This window comes from Lygodium microphyllum, chromosome 6 (genome assembly GCF_053477565.2).
Source record: "Lygodium microphyllum isolate KBCC chromosome 6, Lygodium_microphyllum_v1.1.10, whole genome shotgun sequence".
NCBI lineage: Eukaryota > Viridiplantae > Streptophyta > Polypodiopsida > Schizaeales > Lygodiaceae > Lygodium > Lygodium microphyllum.
Window position 1 is genome coordinate 83,277,895 of NC_141140.1, and position 20,515 is coordinate 83,298,409.

A 20,515-nucleotide genomic window follows, 5' to 3' on the forward strand; every position below is an offset into this window, starting at 1 on the left:
TGTCAATAGTGTTATTCCCACACAAGTCTATGCACAATTTTGTATTGTTGACAAATTACTACATGTATTGACGTGCAACATTTTTTAGTGGTTGTTTCCATATATATTTAGCTCAAAATTCTAATAGTTGCAATACCATTGTGAATCTCACTGCAAGTTGGATATGGACCATGTCTAGCTCTATTTGGTCCATAATGGCTTTAATATAGGGCTCACTATTAAGTTTATTTGTCTTTCTTAACATTAATGTCTTCGTATAGTTTTGCACGTTTTTAAACCCACACTCATGCACATACTGGGATTGAAACTTTAGGCACGGTTTATACACATCCCAAATAATGCACTATGAAATCCATCATTGCCTAAGGTAACTTAATCTATTGAGATGCAAGTATGGAATTTAAAATGTCTGTCTTTGACATATATGGAAATTCTCAATATAGATAGGTTTGCTACATCAAGCGATGAGGGATCCCCAAGTGTATTGAGGAATCATATCACATTTTGGTTCAGTTAGGGCAATGGATTGAACCAATAGAGTGTGATTACAAGTTCCCATGTTGCATTGTGTTGGTTCCTTGGGATCCCACTCACATTACAATAGTCCTTATTGTGGCTAGAGCACTAAATGTACCAAGAGACAACATAACAACCAAAGAATGGCTAAGAAAATAAAAACTTGAAAGGAGCCAAAATGACATTATAGCATGTCCTTGATGGTAAAAAGACTCTTATGATGTTGTTGGGACTCTTAAGTGTTGGATTGGGGTAATGGTAGTTGCTTTTCATATGTAGAACTTTTATAGGCTCAATACATCAACTTTTGGCATTGCTCCTGATTCAATAGTTTTTTGGTAAATATGTTAGTCTTTGATTACTAGATATTGCACTAGTAGTTTCTCTTTGAAGGCTTTGAATTTTGTTAGCAATTATGGCTATTTTGAGTAAAATGATATGTTCTTTCTCAAGAGGAGCTTCTCTTTGAGTTATGGCTTATTTGAGCAGATGTGTTATTTCTCAAGAGGAGTTGTGTTGTGTTTGATGTAAATAAGGCAAAGTGCATTTGTCTCGCCATTAAAGCCAAGAGATTAAAGGTGTCACCTAGGTTCGATAAAATCAACCCCACAATATATTGATGACCTATTATAGGTGGTAAAGCTTGTTGACTTTACTTTAGTTACTAAGTTATGGCACAAATGATAGATTGTTGTATTTTGTAAGAGAATCCCATCTATTAAATGAGTCCTTAGAATTTAGATCTTTTAGCGTCTTTGTAGATACAACCAAGATGACAATTGGGTCTCGTGACACAACTTGCAATACGCATTAGGTGGTAAGGTTCTTACTTTCATCTTTTGGATGGATATAGATAACTAGATCCTTTGCTTACTTAGGCTTGGAAAGACTACTCATAAGGACTCCTTTTGACAAAATTGACTCTCTTCTTCCCCCTCTTGTACATTTCAAGGAAAGTTGGATTTACATACATTCTCAAAGTTTGTGTCATTTTACTATTTTAGCAAAAATATCCCAACTTCAGTTATTGAATTTAAATTAATTAATTATTATTTTTATTTTTTAGAAGAAAAATGGTACTAAAAAAATGTATGCATACTCACTAAAAAAATGTATGCATACTCTCGTGCTTAGTCACTTAGCACACACTTAGACACTAACAGCTCATAAATAGAAGCATATATACACATCCAATTCCCACCTCACAAAATTTGGCCATTCAACCCTTTAAGGGACTTTGAGGACCAAAACCTTAGGCCCGTAGGCACCAACAATATACATGTCTATTATATCCTTTCACTCTCATGCTATCTCATTCCACATAGGAACTTAAGTTAAGGTATACTTAATCCCTGTTCACTTCAACCCATTAGGACAAATGCCATTAAACATCATTGGTTAACCAAAGTGAACTTCACAAGCCAAGTACTGTTGGTAAGGAGAAAGCTTTGATTGGGCACAAGGGCACACACTTGGTGCATTTAGTAAAGGCTACTTGAATTTGAATATTGCATCCTTCATTTTGTTGTAGTGAAACTACTCCCTGTCCTTCGTTTGATGCATGTGTTTGCAAATTGAATTGCTCATTGAAATTTGGGCAACTCAATTGTGTTGTTGTTTGCACACTTGTCTTCAACTATTGGAATCATTGCTCACATTGGGGGGTCATATTCGTTTTCTTTATTTAATAGGTTTCTTTGTGGTTGTGTTTTTGATGCTAGGTTGGGAATGAATCTCATTGAGAATGTGACTAATCTAAGAAAAACTCTGAAGTTTTTGGTTGTTGTAGGCATGGGAAACTCTTGGACTATGTTGACATATTGAAAGATTCACCTTATTTTAAGTGGATTAAGTAATTCTTTGTATAGTTGAAGTATATACTTGTCCTTTTGAGTTCTTCTATCTTCAAGGACTAGTGGTATTTCATAAACATGTGTGCACATTATTTCTTCCTTATTGGCTAGTGCAATGAGTGGGATCAACATTTTGCATTCTTAATTAAACTTAATAATGTTTATAAATTAAAATTGATTGAATAAAATCTTATTATAATTAAGTAAAGTTATTCCCATTTATAAAAACGCTATTACATTACTAAACATGATATAATGTCTTTATTAAGAAAGCGTCAAATAAAATGTGTGCATGCACGCACGCGTGTGAATAATGATACATGACATTTTACAATGTATAACATTCATATACATTAATGTGTTAGTATTATATATAAGTAATGTTAGAAAGCTTGTACTAATCACAATGGCACATAACGTGATTTAGTGTGCAAGCCAAAGAACTAAGGTACAATGTTTGTGTGTGAACCCTCTTGCTACATCAAGCATGTGAAATGTCTCAGGATGCAAGTCACCAAAATTGTCAATAACACCAACGCGAAGTACCAGTTTGGTGGTGCGGTTTGTGCAGCCTACATTACTATATACCAAGGCTCAAGTTCCTTTGAAATAAAAATCATCACAAAAAAGTGATATTGAATACTTTCCAAAATCGTGATCTTTTTCATAAAATTAGTGTGCCATCGGAAACCTTTATTCTATCACGTCACCTTTCAAGAGCACAACGTTCTAATAAAAACTTGCAGAATGCATTCCAATAGATAAGAGCGAAAAGACAACGCACAATAATCGTTTATGTGACAAGGGCAATAAATTTTTGTTTTCTCTATAGTGATGCTTGAAAACATTCAACAAACAAAGGTTTTTGAAAGTTTCCCACTTAAGTTTTTAATTTTAAGATACGAAGCATTTTATAAGAATGTCACAAAGCCATAGAGATACTATGGGCTTTGCCAAAACCTCAAGCGCCCGCCCAATTCGCCATATCTGGAGTGTTCAAATTTTGAGGGATTTGCTCAAAATGCTGCAGATTTTAATTAGTCACCAAAGCTGTTTTTGAAGGCTCGAAATGTGTACGTTTCGCCCATTAAAAGAAGGCTCGAAATTGGTTCTAACCTAAGATAAGAAACTGTATTGAAGTTCTGACTTTATGGCAGACTCCTGGAATCCTGGATCCAGCCCGCCGCTTCACATGACTGTTTTAGGCATGGACCTCCTGGCGAACAGTTGCACGATGGTGATGGTGGAGACAACTCTGTCTCTGAGCGTTCGGAGGGGCCTGTCAGCACTTCTTAAGACCAGGAACATATTTCTGGAAGTGGCGTCTTGTTGCTTGCGCGCAGTTTAAGTATCTCTGACAACCCAAAATATCCCTTACGTCGGGACTCGGCAGCCCCGGCTTTTAATATACGTGTAGAAGTCCATCACTTCCACATAATAGTACAGGGTACAGAACAATGGTGGAAATAGGACTCGTGCACAGGCATAACTAGCAAGGGAAGAAGAATACGAGGATAAATAATCTCTCTCTCTCTGCATCCTTCAGGACCCATCAAATGTCAGCAGAGCCGCAGATACCATCCATCAGCACAGTTGGCACTGATTTTGATGATGTGTTGTATAGTTTTTCTTACCAGCAGTTCGACCGCAGATTTGTGCCTTCCGAGTTCTCCAGGAAATCGCATCCATTCGGTGCTTCCGTCAGCTGCAGTAGGTGTGTCCTTCAACGAGGTAGAAGCGTAGACCCTCCAAAGGCTGACCTGCTTGCTGACAGGGTGCTGCTGAACGTGATCACCTCCTTCTCCCTTGTGAGATCTGCCATCTCAACCTCTCTCTCTCTCCCCTCCTCATTTTTGTCTTCATTATCCATTAAGACTTGAAGAGCTGTGAATGGATGTTGATACTCATGAGTATCAATCACACGTGGTGGTGGTGGACACACAGCTCGAAGACAGCCATCTAAAACATTCACCACGGTCTACTTCACAGAGACAACATGACCACCATTAATGCCAAGAATATGCTCTCCTTTTAATCACTCAACCCAGGATTTACTTTACCTTCATTGTTGGACGGTCATTCTTGTTGAAAGCTGCGCATTCCACAGCAAGTCGAGTGACATCACCATAAACATGCAAAGGCACATTGTCACCCATCCTTGGGTCAAGTATGCCTTCTACGCCACCTGAATTCAGCTTCACTTTCACCTAAGCCACTCGAAGAAAAAGCAAAAGATTACTTTTGGATAGCAGCATGTTGCCATTGCTTTAGAAAGCATGTACTACTCTGCAACGTAAAATCTTGACAACCAACAGCATGCCTGCAGTACAAAGAAGTTACATCAGCAACACCAGTCTCTAAGAATGCAGAATCCAAAACAGGAAAATCCGAAGGTGGAAGTGTATCCTCCGACTAATACATTACAACAGTAATTGTGATGTCTACTTCTCTTGTTCTTCTTTTTTGGTTGTTGGGGTGGAGAAGGAATGTACACGAGTGAAAAGGCTGCCCAACAGCGAATCATTGCTGCACTCCAGTCCGTATGCAATCCCTGCATTCCCTATCCTTGTAATAGGCCTGTTCAGCATTTGTAAGTCCTGAACAGCGAACCTCCGTAACCTCAAAGTCATGAACCATGACCCTGGCACCATCCAACACTGGTAGACGTGAATGGTCACTAAGCAAGACAAGGAGAGGATGTCGAAGACTGATAACACTTGAAGCAGAGAAGAGGTTGCCTGCCCTTAAATAGTCCCACCAGTCCGACATGTCAATTTGTTCCATGCATCACGTTTAATGGTCCACCCCAGGTCTTTGCTAACAGATGACTACTTTGTTTTTCTGAAGGCACAGCCTTCTGACACATGCGAAGCCAATTCAAAGGGTCAAAAAGTGAGACTTGTCCAACCACACGACCTCAGGCAGGTGGTAACCCGTGAACTTGGAGCCAGTTTTTGTAGTTCCCTCCGCCTGGGGTTATGCTAGCAATCTCACCGTAGTACTACGCAACATTACTGACATTAGACAATGAATGCATCCTTCAATCAAAACACAAGTCCAGTCGATAGGTCAGCTTCTCAATAAAGTGTCCTGTGGGATCTCATGCCCTGACCACTTAGTGCACCTCCTGCAACAGACTGGACAATGCCATAATCTCATTCCTAGAGGTGCTACTTGCAACTCAATTTCCAACCAACCTCAGCCAATCTTGCCTACTAGGGCTTTATTGGTCTTCTACTTTGCTTACCACAGGTTTTCTCACATCTGGCTTCTGCCGACTAGGACAGTCTTCACATCTGCCTTGCAGGTCTGCTCCTTTGAATGATCATTGCGGTGCCCTTCTATTTTGTTGCATAATTTGATAACTATTCTAGAACCTCTCTATTGGCTCCCTCCCACTCACCTTCACATCACCTCCCCTGTTGTTGGAGGGCTGATCCTGTGGCCCGAAAGTACATGTATAAAGGTTATGTTCCCCATTGAGAGCCTCTAAACTGTGGCTTGCCTTGATGTACCCTGTGGAAATGTGAGGGATAAGGCTAAACTTGGGGTCCCTTAGAGTGTGCCCACAAACTTTTTTTCATGAAGAATTTTGAATTCATTTACAGAAATATTAACATCAAGCCTTCTCGCAAATCAAGCATGATCAAAGATCACCAACAAACACTCATGAAGCAAAAAGGGTATGAAAACACCATACTACAGGCCTAGATTCTAGAGTGATGTGTGAGATGCCAATTTTCTCAGTAAAAGCAATAACAACGTCTGCCCAAGGATGATGTTGCACACATAGGGATTGTAACACGGCTGTCTGCAAAGCTGTCATATGAATCTTGACAACGAACAACCAGGGCCGATCAGGAACGAGAGCAGGGAAGGGCTCTCTAGGCTGCAATGCAGTCAAAAGGTGGTCCCACAAGTCCCTCTAACCTTGAGGTATGCAAAAAAGACTCCTGGCAGTACGGAAAGACATCAACCCCCAAAGAGTCACCAAAATGGCATCAGAAACCGAAGATAAGCCTAGTCATGCCATGCGATCAAATTTAAGGTGAGCCTCTTACTTCCCACCCCACAAAATCAGCTTGGACACTGCTAGCAATTCCATCTGAAAAGACTTGGCGGCCAAATGATCCTCCATAGGGTGCCACTTGGCCTTTTGAAGGACCAACTTCCACGAGCAGGCGAGGTGGGCAAGCAGGAAGGAAGTGTTAGCAGTCATGTTTGTCATGCCTTGTCATCTCCTGCCTGTGAGCCTCAGTCTGAGTCAGACGAGGACATTAGGAGCTCTGACACGTTTGTCATGTGTTATGATGGGGGAGGCTAGTCACTCTCGACTGGCTGTCTTAGGATGTGTATTTCTTTTTGGCCTCTTTTAGTGGGCAGCCATTGGCTGCCCGGCCACTTTTTGGTCACTGTTGTGGGGCGCCCATTTTAGGGCATTTTTAGGGTTTGCGCCCATTTTAGGGTTTGCACCCATTTTAGGGTTAGGGTTAGGGTTTGTCCTTTTGCCTATTTATTGGCAGCCCCCCTCCCCACTTTGTCACTTGTCTTCTTGCAGATTCCGACACTCCTTCTCCCCCGTGGTAGTGCTGCCATCATCATCAGCCTGATCTGGTGCCCTCACTGACGCTTCGGGCTGCGTGCAGGGCCTGATTAGTCCATTTCAATGTATTCAGCATTCATTTCAGTCAGTGCAGATTTCTCTTCCTTATTTTCTGCTTTCTCTCTCTCTCCCCCTCCGTGTTCGTATTCCCTCTTCTGCAGCGCACTCTCACATGGTATCAGAGCCGAAGGAGAGTACACGGAGTTGAGATTTACGCGGGAGAACACCCACAACTTTGCGTTTGCTGGTCAGGACGTCTCCAACAGCTGAGGCGTCACCTTCTGCACCATCTTCTTGATCAAGGCGGCCTGTTTTGGTGTCACATCTTTGCGTTTGCTGCTGGCGTCATCCCCAACAGCCAAGGTGGCCCTTCCAGGAGGTCCCAAATATTTGCGTTTGCTGCTGGCGCCTTCTCTAGTAGCTGCCACGTCATCAACAACCTCTTCCTGCTTACGTTTTCAGCCAGGCGGTCTCCCCAACAGCTGGGCGACATCTTCCTTACTGGCGTTTTGAGGCAGGATGCTGTTTTTCTGTGGTGATTGCATCATTAGCATTTGCGTTTGACATCATCCTTGCGTTCTGTGCAAGGCGGCCAGCTCAGGAGCTTCTGGTGTTTGTGTTTCGGCACCGGCAACCTTCCCTTGTTGTGTTTTGGTGTTTGCAGATATCGAAGATGTCTTCTCATCAGTTTACGAGCTTTGATGACTCAGATGACGAGCTTTTGTCTCGAAACTCATCTGAACGGAGGCATGATTTCTATCACGAGGACCGTCGTCCGGAGTCTATTCCTCTTTCCCGTCCCCCTTCTATTCATGTATCTCGGCGAGCCTCTTCCAGTGGAAGAAGATGCAGCCTTTGGTACCCCCTGTTCAGGTACCCGTACTTCCTCAGCTGCCCAAAGAAGACCGGTTGGATGGCTCCAACTTTTCTCTGTGGTCCCGCAAGGTGGAGTGTATCTTGGACTCCTTCGATCTTTGGGAGCTTGTTTCTATTCCTATTCCCCGGCTTCAGGTGGATCCCGCAGATGGGACATCTATGGATCGTGCAGCATTATGGGATCGGCTCAATTCTAGAGCCACATCTTTCCTCTTTCTGGGTTTGCAGGATTCTGTCCTTGTTCATGTTCACAGGTTGAAGACTGCAGCAGACGTGTGGAGAAAGCTCGCGTCTCTCTATCAATAGAAAACGTTTGCTCACCGGATATCTCCTGAAAAGAAGTTGCGGATGCTCGCTATTGATGATAGTCCTTCCCTGACGGACCACATCAACAGATTACAGGATATGAGGGATGAGCTTGCATCCCTCGGTCGGACAATATCTTCTGAAGACATGGCTATGATTCTTTTGACTCAGCTGCCATCGCCTCGGTTTGATGTCTTCTACACCAGCCTTCTTATATCGAGGACCCGTGAGAAGCTTCTATGGGAGGAGCTATCCCCGCTTGTCTTGGAGCTAACGAGCAACTCAGAGAGGTCAGTGCTAGTGGATCCGACTCCACTAGAGCCTTTGTTGCAGGATCGGGAGGACAGAAGAAGAAGAAGAAGTCAAAGGCTAAGAAGAAGGACAGTTCTTCAAGCTCTGACTCAGATTCAGAGAGACCGAAGTGCCCACACTGTGGGAAAGGGACACATCCCGAGGAGAAATGCTGTAAGAAGTACCCTCACCTTCGTCCGGTAGCGACGGGTGGATCTACATCGGAGCCTTCTTCTACCTCTACACTAGCTGTTACCCATGAGTTAGTGTTCCTTCATATCCATGCTTTGGAGGATGGCTGCAGTGTCTTCTGCGCAGCCTTGGTTAGTGGACAGTGGTGCTTCGAGTCATATGACTCCCCGAGGTGATTTGTTACAGGATCTCCGTCCATCAGAGGGTTCAGTCACTGTTGGTGACATTTTATCGGTGCCTATTAGTGGTGTTGGCACATTGCCTTTGTTTACCGACCGACCTTCGAGCTCCTTTTCACAGGCCCTACACGTTCCGGATTTGGGCCTTCCCCTCCTCTCAGTTTATGGCCTTACGAGGCTTGGCACACGAGTGATCTTCACCGAGCATGCCGTTGTTATTGAGGATTCTTCTACAGGAGCTCTCTTATCTACAGGTTGGCAGGAGAGCGGGCTTTACAGGCTCCATTCCCCTTCTTTGATGCAGGGTCCTCCGTGGCAGTCTATTGCTACACCCGTTTATTAACGCAACACATGAAGACATACAATCCAATGTAACATCCTAGGTGCTGTGAAATACAGATTGAGAATGCTAACTGCGTAAGCTAAGTCTGGCCTAGTATGAATTAACCAAAGAAGTTTGCCTATTATACCATTAGACATGCATGTATATGTACGACACTCAAAGACTCTGAAGAGGGATATGACAGACCGAGAGCCAAAGAATGCCTCGTACGGGGTCTTTTAAGGAAGAACTGTAATCAAACACAAGTTAAGGATGTACACTGCAGTGTTAGTAGCCTCAACCCAATGGTGCTCAGGAAGCTTTGTTGTAAACAACATAGAGCGTGTCATTTCCACGACTATCGGGTTCGGACGGTCTACGACTTCATTTTGAGAGGGAGAGTTGGTAGAGATAAGCTAGCAAGAGATGCCATGCTGCTATAGAAACTCAAAAAACTTGTGGGAGATAAATTCATCATCGCTATCACTCCTTAAGCAACAAACACGACAACCCATCTTGTTATGAATCAACAGCACCCAAGCAAAGAAATATGTGGAAGCATCAGTGCTTAAGAAAGTACACCCACATGTATCTTGAATGATCATCCACTATTTAAAAAAAAGTACAACATGCCGTTCAAGGTAGCAACGGATGTGGGTCCACAAAGAACCCGTTGTTTCTGCTTGGCATCTTGCCTGAATCATGGGATGTCTTCCGTACTGCCATATGCACGAATAAGCTTGATGGGCTGAAAATCAACGATGTTGAGAGTGCTTTGAGGAAATCAACAAGAAAAACAATGCTTTCCGCTCTTCACATGCATTGACCGTTAGAGGTGGCAGACAAGGTAGGCATGATAATGATCATAAGGGTAAGGACTCTCAGAAGTCCAGGTCAAAGTCACGTGGCCTTAGTAAGTCCCGTGGATGGAAGTTTAATCTTACCTGTCATTATTGTGGGAAAGCAGGACATATTAGGCTGCAGTGCCATAAGATGCGTGATGATAAGCGCGAGGAAAAGAGCAAAGAGAAAGTACAGGAAAAGTCTTCTGAGCGCAATATTGTACCTGCAAAGTCTAGTGTGACGATAGAAGAGGTTAATGTCATGCAGGCCATTGATTCAGATGAGGATTACATACTTGCAGCTTCTTTATGCGATGCCTTACAGGCTTCTGAGATACATTCTATGTATGCGCAGTGCTAGCTTTTGGATTCGGGTGCGTCATTTCATGTGACACCCTATAGAGATTAGTTTCATACCTATCGTATCATCTCTAGTTCTGTGCGTCTTGGTGATGACATGTCTCTTGACATTGTGGGCATTGGAGATGTTAGGCTGCAGTTTCCTTCTGGCAGTTCTTTTGTTTTGCATGATATACGCCATGTACCTGCGTTGACTCACAGCCTTATGTCAGCTGGACAGCTTGATGATGCAGGGTATTTAGTGTCTTTTGGAGACTTTGCATGGAAGATTACTCGTGGCAAGCTTGGGCTTGCGAGAGGTGCCAAGTCTGGTAGCCTCTATCTCTTACTTATATCTGGAGCTACCTTGGATCATGTTTTGTCTGTGGGTTCTATCCCCCATGTATCCCTTTGGCATGCTCGTTTGGGGCATATGTCCCTTAAAGGAATGAAAATGCTCCGTGCTTTGCAGTATCTTCCGCCTTTTGACTCTTCGCATTTTGATTCTTGTGATCATTGTTTGTATGGCAGGCAGACTAGGAATACGCATAAAAAGTCTGGTAAGAAGCATGGGTGAGCCCTTGGCTCTTATGCACTCAGATATATGTGGGCCCGTGCCCTGTCAATCACTAAGTGGGGCAAAGTATTTTATTATTTTCATAGATGATTACTCATGTAAGGTTTGGGCTTTTCCCATAAAGAGAAAATCCGATGTCTTAAACACATTTCAACGTTGGCTTGCATTAGTAGAGAACCAGTCTGGAAATAGGTTGAAATGCCTAAGGTCAAATAATGGGGGTGAGTATGTATCATGTGCTTTTGAGCAATTTTGTGATGAGCGGGGTATTAAGCGTCAACTGACCATCCCTTACACCCCTCCCCAGAATGGTATGGCTAAGCGCATGAATAGGATCATCCAGGAAAGGGTCCATAGCATGCTTAGCCAGATTGGCTTACCGCAATACTTTTGAGCTGAGACAGTTATTACTGCAGTGCATCTTATTAATAGGTGACCTAGCAGTGGCATTGACTTTCATGTTACAGAGGAGGTATGGGCAGACAAAGCCCCCCTCTTATGATCACTTGCCTGTCTTTGGCTGTGAGGCATTCTGCCATGTGGCCAAGGACAAACGCAATAAGCTGGATCCTAAAAGTATCAAATGCATTTTCATTGGCTATGGAGATGCAGGAGAGATGGGTTACCGTCTATGGAATCCCCAGGCGCGGAAAGTCATCTACAGCCATGATGTCATCTTTCATGAGGACAAAATGCATATGCAGCCCTAAGAAAGTGATTGAGGTACGCAGAGTTATCTTTCAAGAGAAGCCACCTGCTTCCGTACAGCTCGCTCCACTGCCAGCTAGACAACGTGCAGCATCACCTGATGCTCATGGCCCAGATGTTAGACATGCTGATGTTAGACAGGATGTTAGTCAGGTAGCAGAGCCTGGGTTGAGGCGTTCTACTAGAGATAGACGACCTCCTAACCGTTTTGCCCCCTCTATGGATTATGTACTGATTACAGATGCAGGAGAGCCTCTCACTTATGATGAGGCAATGTATAGGGGTGATTGTCACTCTTGGGAGAGGGCTATGCAGTCTGAGCTTGACTCATTGCATAAGAATCAGACTTGGGATTTGGTTTTCTTACCTCAGGATAAGAAGGCTTTGCCATGCAAGTGGGTGTACAAGCTGAAAAGTACCCCTGGACACCCCAAGCCGGCATACAAGGCTCGATTGGTTGCTAAGGGCTTTAAGCAGGAGCATGGTGTTGAATTTGATGAAGTCTTTTTTCCTGTGGTCAAGATGACCACCCTACGCTTAGTCTTGGCTTTGGTTGCACAGCTTGAACTGAACTTGTACCAAGTGGATGTTAAGACGACTTTTTTATATGGGGACTTGCATGATGAGATTTACATGGAGCAGCCTAAGGGCTTTGTAGACCCTAACAGGGAACACCTAGTGTGTAAGCTCAAGAAGAGTCTATATGGCTTGAAGCAAGCACCTAGGGAGTGGTACCATAAGTTTGATGCATTTATGCAGTCACAGGGCTACAGCCACAGTGCTATGGATCCGTGCTTGCACATGAAGAAAGCCCGTGACAGTTCTTTATTGATTTCGGTACTCCATGTGGATGACATGCTTTTAGCAGGGACAGCTCATGAGGAGCTAGATGCTTTTAAGACTCAGCTCAAGAAGAGCTTTGAGATGAAAAATTTGAGGCAGGCCTCTCATATCCTTGGTGTGCGCATTACGTGCGATAGATCTTAGGGACTACTCTATTTGTCACAGAGAGAGTACATTCATAAAGTCCTTGAGCGCTTCCGTATGTAGAATGTTAAGCCTATTGGCTGTCCATTACCTTCTCATGTGAAGGTTTCACAGGCCGATTGTCCACAGGCAGATGAGCAAAGGGCCAAGATGGCCAAGATTCCCTATGCATTAGCCGTGGATAGTCTTATGTATGCCATGATAGCCACCCGTCCCGATATTGCTTTTACACTTGGGATTGTGGTACGTTATATGGCTACACTTGGCAAGAAACATTGGGATGCCGTGAAGGGTATCATGAGGTACCTGAAGGGCTCAACAGATATGTGTATTTGCTATGGCAGCTAGGATACAGGAGTCATGGGGTATACTAACTTTGATTATGCAGGACATGCAGATAGTAGGAAGTCCACTTCTGGCTATGCGTTTACTTATGCTGGAGGGGCTATCTCTTGGATATCCAGGGCGCAGAAGTGTACGACTCTTTCTACTATAGAGGCCAAGTATATTGCAGCCGCAGAGGCTTGCAAGGAGGCTATCTGGTTAGGCCGTTTGATTGCAAACCTTGGTATGATAAATGCTATGCCTACACTGCATTCGGATTCTATGAGTGCCATTCAGCTGGCCAAGAATCCGGTCTTCCATGCGAAGACGAAACATATTGAGGTGAGGTATCACTTGATTCACGAGGTCGTTGAGAATAGGTCTGTTGACCTTGTCAAGATTCTGACTAAGCAAAATCCTACAGACTAGCTAACGAAGAGCCTTACTACAAAGCGCTTTGTATTCCTCACAGGAGATTGATGGGCGTTGGATGAGATGACATCTTTTTCCTCATCCTGTTGTACGTATACATGTTGTACTGTCTTTTCTTTTCTTTTCTCTCTCACTAGGGCAGATTCGCCTTTAAGCGGGAGGTTGTTGGGGATAAAGACTACACTTTACTACACTGACAGTATCCACCACTGCACATTGCAGGTGGCGGGCGCCCGTCACAGTCACTTATTCTTTATTCTTTTAGTGACAGTTTGAATAAAGGAAGGCCTGGCCACACATTGTGGTTGTTGGAGTTCCCACTTTTGAGACTCTCTCTCTCTCTCTTTTTTTTCGTAAAAGGTAATTGTATTAATTACGAAAAATACAAGATTACTTGATTACAAGATAGTTGATGACTCTCTCTCTCTCTCTCTCTCTCTCTCTCTCTCTCTCTCTCTCTCTCTCTCTCTCTCTCTCCATTCGCCATAGCTCTCACCGCCAAGCTTCTTTCTTTTGGGTTCTACTTCCCTTTCACTCAATTGGATTGTTGAATGAGATTTGTTGCCTTGTGGCCAATGGTAGCAGGAACGGATCATCTGGGGAATCAATTAGCAAGGACAAACCAATGCCAGTATTGCTTCAACAGCGTGTTGATGCTACCTACAAAGAGAAGCGTGATAAAGACCATAATGCATGGCAATCCTCTGCACGTCATGGAGAAATTGCTCAAAAGAATCAATGCCCCTTACAAGGAAATCGAGTAGAAACCTATCAACCAACTGCTTCATACAACCATTAAAAAAACTGGGTGCTTCAGATAAGATGAATTAAAATGCAATGGGAGTCTTTCCGAGATTTGTGCAAAAGGGGTGACAAGGTGGACAAGCATGTCAAACTGCAAAGGGAAACAATTCGACAATATATTATTGCACCACCTGAATATCCAAAATCTCTAGCAAGAAAGCATAATTGTGCATAACATACATGTGGTCCAAGCAACACCATGTAGCAAAGTATTGTGTTGATTAAAAAGTAAAACCCAAATCCGATGGATGGAGCAAGACCAAATATCCTACTTCAAAATGATGATCTCAAAATCATGCCACGCACAGCTCTCAGGTGCATCCATCATCGAGTGCTCAGAGGTAGACTAGGAATTATAAACGCAAAGATTAAAATCTCCTATTAATATTTCCATTCTACCAAGAGACAAGCAAGCTACCAACGTATCCCATAGATCCCATTGAGACGAAGTGTCATTTGGTGTATAAAGGCCTACCAGCTATAGCACCTCTTCTTCAAATAGAATTTCAACAACCAAAAAGCAACCATGAACGTCGTTCTTGACAAGGACCAGCTCAAACTTGCCATTCACGACCATAAGCACACCTAAATAACAACGAGTTGAGCTCCTTGCATAGAGCAATCGGAACCCATGGAGATCCATGATTTTGTCAGTTTCACTATGATTTTTATGCTTAACAACACACAACACATCCCATTGATTGTCATGCCAAATGCACCACATATTATGTTGCTTGCTGCGTGAACAAATACAACACACATTCCAAGTGGCAAGCCTCATATGTCATGACCAAAGGATTTAGTGTCGAGGATGAGTTTGCCTCGATTGTACTTTCACAACAAAAAAATCAAGAGTGCCCTTGTCCAAAAAGTTAGCCAAGAAAGGGATCAGGAAGCAAGCACAACCACGGTGGTGCACATGATTTCCATCCATGGAGTAGCCACTTCTTGGAGGATTACACCAGCCAAAACCATGGAAGCAATATCTTTCTCTTGTTTTATTTTCCATGAAGAAGCTTAAATTATATACATCGAGCCTTTAGGCGAACCATAAAAAATCCTGACAATTTACAAGTCAAGCCAAAAGGCTATCAAAGCCTAGAATACAAACATCATGCTGGCGGCACAATAGGAGTAAAGCGAACAATATCCAGCCAAGGAGCAACCACATCAGGGAGGACAAGGTCCACTAAAACCATGGAAGAGATGTGCCATAACAATAATCCTCAAATTTGAGCCACATGACCATGAATATGTGAGAGTGCGCAACAGAAGAAGAACACGAACACAGAGGAGGGAAGAGAGAAAGCAGGGAATGAAGGAAGAAAATCTGCACTGACTGAAATGAATGCTGAATACACTGAAATGGACTGATCAGTCCCTGCACGCAGCCCGGAGCGTCAGTGAGGGCACCAAAACAGACTGAAAGCAATGGCAGCACCAATGCCGGAGTGGGAGAGGACAGAGAGTGTGCTGAACCTGCAGAAGAGAATGCTGAGAATGACTGGGGGGCTGCTATATATAGCCCCAGGCCAGAAAACTGGCCGACCTGCCAAATCTGGCCGACTTGGCCAAATCTGGCCGACCTGCCCAAAATTTGGGCCGACTGCACACCAAAAGGCCCAGTTTGGGCTGTGTGACTCCCGGAAAAGGAATGCAGACAAAAAAAAGCGAATACCAAGCTGACAGAGCTCCTCTGTCTCCTGCCAGACTCTGACGAGAGCTCACAACCAGGAGATGACAGACTGAGAATGATAATAGAGCAGGCTAACACCCCCTCTTAGATCCTAGGAGAGTCTGAAGACCTAAGAACCGCATGTGATGAAGCAAAGAAGCCTGAGGCAAAGGCTTCGTGAAGAGATCAACCGCATTGGCCGCCGTAGGACAATAGACCACCACCAGCTCCAAATCCACGATCCGCTCTCAAATATAGTGATACTGAACCTCAATGTGCTTCGTGCGAGCATGAAACAACGGATTCTTCGCCAGAGCAAAAGCACTCTGGTTGTCCACGCGCAACTCCGTAGGTCCGGTCTGGGAAAAGCCTATCTCCGCCAGCAAGCGACGGAGCCAAACTGCCTCCATAGCGGTCGAACATAGAGCCCGATACTCAGCCTCTGAAGAAGAAAGTGCCACAGTAGGCTGCTTCTTGCTGCTCCAAGAGACAGCACCGGATCCAAGGGTGAAAGCATAACTTGTAGTGGATCGTCTCGAATCCACATCACCTGCCCAATCAGAATCACTCCATCCAGAAAGGGTGATCCCATCTCCATACATGATCCCGAAGGATCGAGTCCCCTGTAAATATCGAAGAACACGCAAGGGTACCTGCCAGTGATCCTGGGTAGGAGTCTTCATAAAAGAAGATAACAAAGCTACCACAAAAGAGATATCCGGCCGAGTGTGAAGCAGCCAAATGAGAGAGCCTACAAGGCACCTGTAACGAGTGGCATCTGTAAGGGGGACTCCATATGCCAAAAGCTTGGACTCTGGGTCCATGGGGCAAGAAATAGGCCGACACGCGACCATACCAAACTCCAAAAGAAGCTCGGAGATGTACCTGTGTTGCGAGATAAAGATGCCCTGGGCCATCTGATAGATCTCCAGTCCTAGAAAGAAGTGAAGGATCCCAAGATCCGTCATGTCAAACTCCTGCTGAAGAATGGACCGAGTATGCTCCACCTGCTGAGTGGCGCTCCCTGTAATGATAAGATCATCGACATACAAAATAAGGAACACAGAAAGAGAATCCACAACCCGTAAGTAGAGGTTGGGATCATAAGCGGAACGCTGAAAGCCACTCTGTAGAAAGAAACGGTCAATCCTCTGGTACCAAGCACGAGGAGCTTGCTTCAGGCCATAAAGATCCTTCCGCAGCCTGTAGACATGATCCTCCTTCCCCTGCACAAGAAAACCAGGAGCCTATGAAACATAAATCTCCTCCTCAAGGACGCCATTCAGAAAGGCTGACTTGACGTCCATCTGATAAACAGGCCAACGGTGGTGAGCTGCTAGAGCCAAAATAACTCGAATGGTGGACATCCGAGCTGTAGGAGCAAAAGTCTCGAAGTAGTCCAAACCTGCACGCTGTGCAAAACCCTTGGCAACAAGCCTAGCCTTGTGCTTGTCCAAGCAGCCATCTGCAAGATACTTGGTCTTAGAGCCTCCTCCACTGTGGAAGGCTCGAAATCCTGAAGAATCTGTGACATAAGAGCATAGTTCACACAAAGTGAACTATCCCGCTGGGCCTGTAATCGGGCTGATCTACGTGGACCTGTAGAGGAAGCAGGAAAGTGAGTAACACCTGAATCCTGCATGAGCCGGCGATACCATAAGGGAATCCTAAGAGACTCCTCCTGCTGCGAGGGAGACCGAATAGGCTCCGAAACCTGCAAAGCACCCGTATCGGAGAGGGACTCCCCCTCACCAAATGAAGATAGATCCTCCGCACCTGAAGAAGGCTGTGTATCCCGAGAAGACTCCTGAAGGGAGGCTGAAGGGGTGGAAGAACTCGTAGAAGAAGGAGTCTCATCCGCCAAGGAAAGGAAAGGGGAAAGGGTAGCCGTAGGAGGAGGAATGGGTGGGGTGCTAAGGGGTATCCTAGAAGGAAAAGAAGGTAGAGAAGGTTGGGGGGGGGGGGGGGGGGGGGGGGTCCCGGCGATGTCGAAGAAGCACCTGTAATAGAACCATCAATCGGATCCTCAGAGGCCGAAGCCTCATCAAAGATCACATCCCTGCTCACCTCAACCTTCCGTGTCGTCGGGTCGTAGAGCCGATATCCTTTCCTGGTCGTGCTATAGCACACGAAGATAAGCTTTCTCGACTTAGAGTCGAACTTCGTTTTCCTCTTCTTCTTGTCCACATGGACAAAAGCATCGCACCCAAAGATGCGAAAGTGGGACACGGAAGGCTTCTTCCCAAAGAAAGCCTCATAAGGAGTGATGTCCTGTAAAGCCGAAGTCGGAGAGCGGTTGCGAATATGCACCGCTGTAGCCACCGCCTCACCCCAAAGGAAATGAGGAAGACTCCTATGCTCCAGCATAGATCGGGCCATCTCAACCATGGTCCGATTCGCACGCTCCACCACACCATTCTCGGATGGTGTGTTCGGATGGGAATACTCCACCCGAATACCATGATCCCTGCAAAACTGAGAGAAAAGGTGAGAAGTGAACTCGCCACCGTGATCAGCTCGAGCGCCACGAACTTTGGAAGTTGTTTGGGTCTCCACAAACACCTGCCACTCGCAGAAACGGGAGTACGCCTCGCTCTTGTACTCCAAGAAATAAGGCCACACATAACGACTAAAGTCGTCCACAATCAGCATCAAATACCTGGCCTTCCCAAGGGAGGCCGTGCCCATAGGTCCGCAAAGGTCGGTGTGAACCAACTCAAGCGGAGAAGTAGCCCTCCAAGAGGCAACCTGAGGGTGAGGCTGCCTATGTTGCTTGCCCCTCAAGCAGCTAGGGCACAAAGTGTGAAGAGGAGGGAAATCTGGTAGTCCCTCCACCATCTTCCTCCGAGAGGCCCGCCCAAGAGAATTGAGGTTCAAATGACCATACCGAGCATGCCAAAGCAGCCCAAGCTCATGGGAAGTCCTCGCAGCCAAGGCTGTGAGCGTATAAAGCCCACCCTCCTGTGTACCCATCCAAAGAGCATCACCTGTAGAAGCATCCTCCACTGTGACTGCATCCTGTGTAAAAATGACTCGGGTACCTAGCTGAGTAAGGCCATGCATAGACAATAGATTAAAACCCAAATCAGGGACATAGAGAACTTTGGCGGAGGAAGACCGCCTGTCAGAAAACATAGATAGAGTCCCCATGCCTCGAACAGGAACTGTAGAATTGTCACTAATGGTGACAGTGCCCCCTCTGGAACGAAGATCCTGAAGCCAATCCTGTCGGAAGGTCATATGGGAAGATGCTCCACTGTCCACGAGCCAAGGCTTCTGCAGAGTGGTAGAGCCTATCCCACAAGGCTGCACGGTCCATAGAGGTGCCATTTGACGAATCCACGGGGGGACGGTCGATGGGCGAAGAAACAAGCTCCCAAAGATCGAATGTATCGAGGATGCACTCCAGCTTGCACGACCAGAGGGAGTAGTTGGAACCATCCAACTTATCTTCCTTCGGAAAGGAAGGGAGAATCGGCACCTGAATAGAGGGAATCAAGGAAGGTATCCGCAAATCTGAAGCAGTCTTCACGGAAGACACCTTCACGGTAGATGGAACCCTCTGAGATGCATGGACTGAAGAGGGACGAGTGCGAGGAGGCTCCTCCCGACGTCGAAACTCCTGATAATCCCACCTCCGCTCAGAGGAATGATGAGAAAGGAGCTCATCCTCTAAGTCGTCAAAGCCTGAAAACCGGTAAGACATCTTCCAATCTGCAAAATACCAAACACCAAAGAAAACTGTGCCGAAGCCGAAGTATGACCAACAGTATGGTCACCAACCACCAAGACGCAGGCTGTGAAAGCCTACAAACACCTGGATCTGCAAAACGCAAAGATAACTGATGAAGATCACCAGAAAAGAAGCCGCCAGCACCAAGACACAACCTGAAAGTGGGTCGCCAGCAGGAGATGTGCCGCCAAGAGTGGAAACGACCATCAGACCTGCAAAACGCAGCCTGATAATGTGTCGCCCAGCAGGAGGGACAGCCTAATGGAAAACGCAAGGAGGGGTCGCTGGTTGACGTGGCAGCCTCGGAAGAAGCCGTCTACAGCAAACGCAGGAAGAAGGGCCACTTAGAGGGGCTGCCTGGGCAGTTGAAGATGGGATGACAACAGCAGAAGAGGGGTGAGGTATCTCCACAAGGTTAGGTCCTCCGTGCTCTCAGTCAGGCGATGATACCATGTGAGAGTGCGCAACAGAAGAAGAACACGAACACAGAGGAGGGAAGAGAGAAAGCAGGGAATGAAGGAAGAAAATCTGCACTGACTGAAACGAATGCTGAATACACTGAAATGGACTGATCAGTCCCTGCACGCAGCCCGGAGCGTCAGTGAGGGCACCAGAACAGACTGAAAGCAATGGCAGCACCAATGCTGGAGTGGGAGAGGACGGAGAGTGTGCTGAACCTGCAGAAGAGAATGCTGAGAATGACTGGGGGGCTGCTATATATAGCCCCAGGCCAGAAAACTGGCCGACCTGCCCAAAATCTGGGCCGACTGCACACCAAAAGGCCCAATTTGGGCTGTGTGACTCCCGGAAAAGGAATGCAGACAAAAAAAAGCGAATACCAAGCTGACAGAGCTCCTCTGTCTCCTGCCTGACTCTGACAGGAGCTCACAACCAAGAGATGACAGACTGAGAATGATAATAGAGCAAGCCAACAGAATACCCAAGGCATGTATTAT

General features: G+C 45.4%; 1 protein-coding gene across 3 annotated transcripts in view; it reads right to left on the reverse strand.

The window, feature by feature from the left end:
• Window positions 1–3,380: 3,380 nt before the first annotated feature.
• LOC148034742 (uncharacterized) overlaps window positions 3,381–20,515 on the reverse strand; it is an 85,253-nt gene continuing 68,118 nt past the window's right edge. For 2 of the 3 annotated variants that reach the window (XM_087679699.1, XM_087679698.1), the window contains 2 exons: window positions 4,430–4,576; window positions 3,381–4,347 (listed from right to left, as the gene is read on the reverse strand). In XM_087679699.1, the coding sequence (XP_087535825.1) occupies window positions 4,093–4,347; window positions 4,430–4,576 (402 nt within the window). In that variant the 3' untranslated portion in view covers window positions 3,381–4,092. The remainder of the gene's footprint in view (window positions 4,348–4,429; window positions 4,577–20,515) is intronic. The other variant, XM_087679700.1, reaches the window with a different exon arrangement.